We start from the raw sequence: 7,006 nt of genomic DNA, 5'->3' as shown, positions 1-7,006 counted from the left end.
TTGGCAGTTTGTGTGCAGCCTCAGGCCTTGTTGTGACGCTTATTACCAGCAAATTGGTAGCAGCAGTAGTTGGATGTTTCTACTTTTGTTTGATTTAAGAACTATATATACTTCATAAAGTACAAAACATTTCCGAGAACACATTGTTCGAAGTTGAATTGAGTTCCCCGAAAAAAATAAATGTCATATTAAATTAATCAGTTTTTTTTTTCTTGTCAAGTCACAACCAAACTTACATTATTAATAATAATAATAATAATAATAATAATAATAATAATAATAATAATAATAATAATAATAATAATAGAGGGTGGCAGTCCCTGTAGCCGTAAACATTTGGTACAGTTTCTTTTGTTTGTTAATCTACTGAGATGATGGCAACTTCAGAAATACCAGACTGTACTGAATTAAAAATAATTTATTGTCAAAAACAATATATAAATAACAGTGCTTAAAAATACGTAAATGGCATTGACACAGTATGTGTTACAGATTCACTGCACAAAAGAATTGCTGGAAATGTTCGAAATCACGGGGGGATTCCGAACACCTAACTGGTACAAAACTAAACCCTTTGCTTTGTGCACCAATTACTTGCTTTACTAAATACTGAGCAGGGTTTGACAGTGTTGACTTAAATAAATCAAACTGCAGACAAACGCGAACAGATTTCTTCATATATTTGCATTTTATGCATGTCAATAACTGTTCTTAACTCACAATTAACACAATTATATAATTAACACATTTCAATTCAGTTGTGTTCAAGTCGGCTGTGAAGGGACAGAAAAGTGCAGTGTAAAATATAGATATGTAAATTACATTATTTTGGTATTTCTAAACTGGCCTGAATATCAGGTATGTAGAACTACATTCAAGACATATTAATCATAAAGCAAACCATTAACTTTTTTGTTTGTTTTGTTTTTCTGAGTCTGCTAAAACTTTAAAGACCACAGGACAGGAGTCACATTTAATAAGATCTTTTAGGTCTAACCTGAAAGAACACTATTTTCGATTGTGTACTACATAATTCAATAAATACAATACTTCCTTGATTACCTTAGAATCAAGTATTTACACAAAATGGACAAGAATTCAACTTACAATTACAGTGCAAAATACACAGGACGCAATCAGGTTATCTGAGCATATACCGATAAGCTGATTGTAGAATTCTGCTGGTCTACATTCACTGAGCATGATCCCATTGCATTGAATTATACATACTTTATATCGGTAAAAACCTTATAAGGACTCATTACATTAAATTAATTCCAACTGCATTGAAACGATTTAATCATTAACTTGCCTTATTGAGGTTTTGACAGCCTATTTGATGTTTTTTTCCTTAATTTTTTCCCCCACAATAACAAAAACGTATCATGCTGCGGTTCCAATGTTACAAACACATGCTATTAGTGGGTTTTATTCAAAACAGAGTCTGGCTGTGGCAACCAGTACTGACACATTTGAGGATCACATTTATGGTGCAGTCCATGCAGAAGTCAGACAGTCCTCAGTTCTGCTCAGGTCTCTGGTGCCGGGCCTCTGCTCTACAAACCTGGGGGAAGGGGGCCATCGTGAGCTAAGTGAGCCAGAGCTGATTCGCATTTGCCGATCAGAAGGGAAGCAGCGAGGCGGGACAATGTCATATCAGGAAAGCACCAAAGAAATTTTCAGAGCTGGATTGCAGCCGGATCAGTTTCCTTTGCTCCACCTTAACAAAAATCTGGTCCCCATCTACGAGGTGATAAACCCCTCCCAGGAAGCTGTTGGCCAACCCCTGTTCACTGGGTTTCTTACAGTAGTACCTCTTGGACTTCATCAGCTCCAGCTCACTGGGATACCGCGGTGTCGACCTCATGACTGTGTGCTTAAAGAGCGACATGTGGCGTGCACTTTGACACTCCTCCGCACCGTAAAAGATCTTGGAGTAGATGAAGTAGTAGCCCTCCTGCTTGATGAACAGAGAGCCGTCCCTGTAGTTCATGTCGTGTGTGAAGGCGTCCCCGTTCACTCCGTCCCAGTGCAGCTTCCCATCTTCACCATAGCTGCAGTTACAGCCTGGAAGGCAAGGGACATTGTCATTCTCATTAGCTCTCACTCTCACACACTTCTCTGTGATAAACCTATCTACAGCATCGCATGACAATTTTGTGTTTGGAAAAAACAATGTTTTCTGCGATAAGAGCTGTGATAAGATTCTTCATCACTGTATGCTATAATTTCATAATGATTTATGTCCTAAACACAATAAAGAGCATTTTCAATATGTTGGAAACAAAAAACAAACACCGACTGGACTATTCAAGGTAGTCAAACCTAGTGGTAGTGTCTGTCCTCTGAGCAGGGTGTTGCCTGATTTGATTTCCTGTTCTGTTTCAACGGGGGCAGGTGAAGTCAGGCCAGTGCCAGGAAAGGATCTGGTTCGCCCACCTGCACTGTAGCTGGGGACTGCGGAGTGTGTGATTCAGCTCTGACTGGTCTGACTTGACTTGAGGCTTCCGCCCCCTTGCATGTGAGCGAGGGGGACATTTTGCAACGTGGACTTGGTTCAGGACCACATTGTTTCTCATGCACAGACATCCAGGGCTGTCTACACTACGCTGTCCTCAAGGGCCTCACCTAATTCTGTGTTTTCGATCCTAGTCCCAGGGGCACAAGGTTCTGCTGGCGTTTATTCCAGCCAAGCCAAGTTCTTATTCGAAATCTTGATTGAAGTAATACATTTGCTTAATTTTGCTTTATTTTGATTGCTTATCTTACCAAGTGTTGGAGAATTCTAGTGCCTCATATCATTTGATCTTTATCTTGAAATCTCCAAACATTGAAAATAATTAAAAAGCACAGATTCTGGCAAATTATGTAATTGAGAGCTCAGTGTGAGCAAAAATCTGCAGGACAGTGTATCCGCCAGCAACAGGGTTGAGAAGTACTGCCTGAATCGCCTCCAGAAGCAATCTAGTGATTTGGCATTATAAAAGGGTATTAACCCACAGAAACACATGCTGATACCATAACACATTGTTTTTCAAAGTCTGTGTCACGACCCACGGGTGGGTCGCTGGAGGTTAAAACTGGGTCGCCAAATCAAAATGTAGAATATAAGTATTATTATTGTAGTGTATTGTAGAGTTGTATTATTTTTATTATTGTTGCGGGGCCAGGAAGCAAACCTACTTAATGAGAGAACGAACGGTCTGGTTATATAATAACAATATTGTACTTAATGAGAATTTGGGAAATATAAACTTTGTCCGATTGCATATTCAGTGCTTTTTTGTGTAATCATTGTTAGTTGGGTCATGAAGGTTTGTCATTATAAAAATGTGGGTCGTCAGAACACATGGTAGCTGATCTGATACACTGTAGAGCAGTGGTTGCCAGCCCTGGGGGTCGTGACCCCATGTGAGGTTGCACCATAAAGAAATGGGATCACAAATTCTTGTTATTCTTGGTTATTTCTGTAAATATACACTACAATTTGAATAAGTAAAAATTATAAACGCTTCAAATTGAAAATATGAACAACGTGAACGTGCACTGTCAAGTGATGTTCATGACGATAAAAAACATGTCGATCTTGTCTGGGAAGCATTTGTGGGGCTGGAGAAATGCTTGCCAGTGTTTAAATGAGGGGAGGAAGAGGTCAAGAGACCCTGCTGTAGTGTTGGACTGTTGAACAGGTGCTGGAAATAAATGTCTTGCCTCTTGGATCATATCTCCCTACCCTAAATTGCCGAGGTGCTTGTGATATTCATCTTGATTCTTAGAAAATACCTGCAGCCAAACATTGCCTTTAACATTCAGGTTGGAATCCAAGCTTTCTTAAATAAAACTGTCAGGGAAAGAGCACAGGGTCACTTGGTTTGTTGCCAGTTGTTGCAGTCTGTGTGTGCAGAGCAATGAGTAGGGTAAGTGCATCTTTAACCTTTAACCTGCAGGAAGCATGAAGCCTTACCTGTGACATGAGCTGCAGGCTTCTTCGGCAACATTTTCGCTAGTTTTGTAACTTTCTCTTCTAAAAAAGGGAAACAAAACAATTGTCATAGAACATTAATATAAATCAAAAACCTATATTTCCTAAATTCTTACAGCAGGTTTAGACTGCTAAAAATGTATAGATTTTTTTTTTTTGTACTTTGAAGGAAAGAAGAATTTTGCTCAATTAAGATGTGTATATAAAAGGTGGTCATGATGAGCTTTACTTTGAGGGGCTGTTCCATCTCAATGAGCTACAACCACATATGACTGGAAATGGCATCATTCTTGATTGTAATGGGTTTTCGGTTAGGTCCTTGGCTGGAAATATCTGTATTTTTAAGAGCAGGACATACCTTGATGCATTTTTTCCACTTTTCCATCGCTGTTCTCAACTTGTTCCTGCAAAAGAGCAAAGACGGTCATTATAAACTGGTGTTGTGTGGATTGATGAGCACTGAATTTTGCAAACAGTAATGTAGAACGGATCAAGGAAAGGTCAGGACAGTAAGCAACCCAAATGAGTGCTTTTATCCAGTGTGGACGAATAGCATTGTTTGTGCAGACTGTCATTGAAGAAAAGCATATCTCTGAGCACTAAGCTATGACATGAGCAAACAAAAAACAAAAACCTTTAGAAAGGTTTTGATATCTCCAGAGAAGGTATTGTGATGAAGACGAAAACACTGTGGCTTGGTGAACCATGCTCAGACGTTCGTGCGCTCTCAGTATGACCCTTTAAAATTAGGACAGAAAGAACACATGGAGCAATTGTCTCAGAGGTAAGAGGCATTGCAAGATAACCATCAGCACTTACTGACTCAATCCACACTAGACAACACTAGTTTTAGGCAGCGGCTTATGAGGCCCAGATATCTTAAACCTTATACAGCACTGTGGTTTTTATTGGACAAAGCACAGAAGACAGGTTACATTTGTCATTGACCTTTTCGAAATTAGGGACTGGTGATTTTGCAGAAATCTTCTGCTTTCAGTGGAGGTCTTCGCACACAAGCAAATGAAGTGGAAGTGAGGTCACGTTTCCATTAGAGAAGAAACGGCGTGTAACCACACGGTGGAACAAAATAGTGAACCATACATGGACTTCATGTCAGAGTACCACCCTAGGAATGGAACAGCACTTGGTTTCTAGTATTAGTAGTAGTAGTAGTAGTAGTAGTAGTAGTAGTAGTAGTAGTAGTAGTAGTAGTATTTTAAGTTTAGGGATTGACCAAAACTATATGACAGATACTTTTTCAATCCAAATATTGATAAGGTCACAGTAGTGTACTCAGACTTGGGAGCCTGTAAAAGTGTTGTTTATGGATGCTTTTAAGGAGACTTTTAGTAGATTTAGTTCAAATCAATTGTCCAAGAGGTTAGGGAATAGAATAAACTAATTGTCAAGGACGAATTTTGACATCAAATAAACTCTCTCCTTGGTTGACGCAACAGAAGTGGCTGCTAGGCGTTGAGAAGACCATCTGAGGTTTTACAATAAATTAGTTGTAGTTTCCCTGGAAATTGCATAAGTGCATGTTATGTTACAATGTCTACTTACAAAAATGGCCTGGACACTTACACTTACACTTAAACTAAGCAAATAAACCAAACTTGAGTGAATATATATGCCAAACTCATTTGACGTTGATGACCTGAACACTCAATCTTATACAAGTCTATGAAAAAAAAATTCAAAATAATTTGCCATATATACAGAATTGGATTCCCCAACAATATAGATGTGTTTAAAGGGTCACTTCATATGGGGCTATACTTTCATTAATCGCACATTAACAATCTGGCAGAGTGATTTACAAAAATGTTAGCGCAGGTAGGATGTTAGCTTGCTCTAGAAATGGAAAAATTATCAATGAAATCCCCATTTTCCTAACATCTACATCAGTTTTACCTTCACCAATTCTAGTATTTCAAATACAATTTGGTCTGTTTGAGAAGCTAAATTTAGAAATCAAGTATTCTGTGGGTGTAAGGCCCAAACTGTAAAAAATGTGGTTACATCCTAACTCCAAACAATTTTAAGAAAGTTAAAGTGTGACAATCTGGTTGAAACAAAGTGAACTCTAGTCGAGCACAGGGCAAGGGCAGTACTTACAGGTTGTCGCATCCACAGGCGGTAAATGAAGTAGCCCTCGATGAGCATCCCAGCGACTGCCAGACTGACCAGCAGGTACAGCAGCTTTTGCGCCACGCTTTTCTGTCTCCTCCGAGGCTCCGGGGGGAGGGGCATGTTGGCCTTGCTGTCCACCACGAAGACCGAGGGGTACACAATATTGGGGTCAGCCATTCTCTACTGGACTTGGGTGAGCCAGACAGACAAACTGCGTCCAAAAAGGTCTCCAAATGTCCACAATGATAGTGCCCAGTCAGGGGAACACAACTAATACTGCAGCACAGTAAGAAAATACAAAAAAATGCTAATATAGGTACCTGAATACCAACTGAGAAAAATGTCCTGAAAAAGGGTAACAATTTAAGTTGACTATCCCCAGGTGTGTGGAAGAATCCCAGCAGCCTGTATCCACAAAGCTAATACAAAATCGTCAAAGTGTCTTTTCGGTTTGTTTTTCTTTTGTTCTCCCTCTCGATTAGCTGCTTGCGAGTCCCGCGTGTGTGGCGCAGTGGTCGTTCGTGGCCTGGGGTAGTGTTTTTTAAAGGCAGCCAGTGACGCCCTCGCACTTCTGCATGACAGCGGCGGCCACCACTTCCTCTCTCTGTTGTGTGAGCACGCCTCGGAGAAAGAGAGAGGAGAGAGAGAGTGGGGGGGGGTGGGGACACAGGACACATGACACACACCAACAACGTCTGCTTGACAATTCTGACAGTTCTGCTTTTTTCCCGCAGCATGTGTCACACTTGTCCCTGAAGCTATTAAAGGAGCATTTTTTTATTTTTATTCTGCCCTCTAAAGTCCTTAATTCAAATCTATGGAAGTTAAGATAGTCCTGCTGCCTTAAACACCTCTGCAGAAGTCTGTGAACAATCCGAGAAAGGGGAGAGA

The 7,006-nt window shown here is 40.1% G+C and overlaps 1 protein-coding gene across 1 annotated transcript; it reads right to left on the bottom strand.

Annotated features, from left to right (window-relative positions):
- Positions 1-403: 403 nt before the first annotated feature.
- On the bottom strand, positions 404-6,707 carry LOC136752610 (tumor necrosis factor ligand superfamily member 14). The gene is made up of 4 exons (XM_066708093.1): positions 6,101-6,707; positions 4,341-4,386; positions 3,965-4,024; positions 404-2,067 (listed from the first exon to the last, which is right to left on the bottom strand). The coding sequence occupies exons 1-4, from the start codon at positions 6,290-6,292 to the stop codon at positions 1,652-1,654; spliced, it is 714 nt and encodes a 237-aa protein (XP_066564190.1). The 5' UTR covers positions 6,293-6,707; the 3' UTR covers positions 404-1,651.
- Positions 6,708-7,006: the final 299 nt, after the last annotated feature.

The sequence above is a fragment of the Amia ocellicauda genome, chromosome 7, assembly GCF_036373705.1.
Source record: "Amia ocellicauda isolate fAmiCal2 chromosome 7, fAmiCal2.hap1, whole genome shotgun sequence".
In the NCBI taxonomy this organism is placed as follows: Eukaryota; Metazoa; Chordata; class Actinopteri; order Amiiformes; family Amiidae; genus Amia; species Amia ocellicauda.
The sequence above is the reverse complement of the archived record's forward strand: the minus strand, read 5'-3'. Positions and strand labels throughout refer to the sequence as shown.

Bases quoted from the DNA above. Each gene is read 5' to 3' on its own strand.
- LOC136752610 (XM_066708093.1), bottom strand. From the start codon at position 6,292: ATGGCTGACCCCAATATTGTGTACCCCTCGGTCTTCGTGGTGGACAGC. The intron at 4,387-6,100 runs GTAAGTACTGCC...GCTCTTTTGCAG, and splicing joins GCCTGTGGATGCGACAACCT to GAACAAGTTGAGAACAGCGA. The intron at 4,025-4,340 runs GTATGTCCTGCT...TCCCTTTTTTAG, and splicing joins AGTGGAAAAAATGCATCAAG to AAGAGAAAGTTACAAAACTA.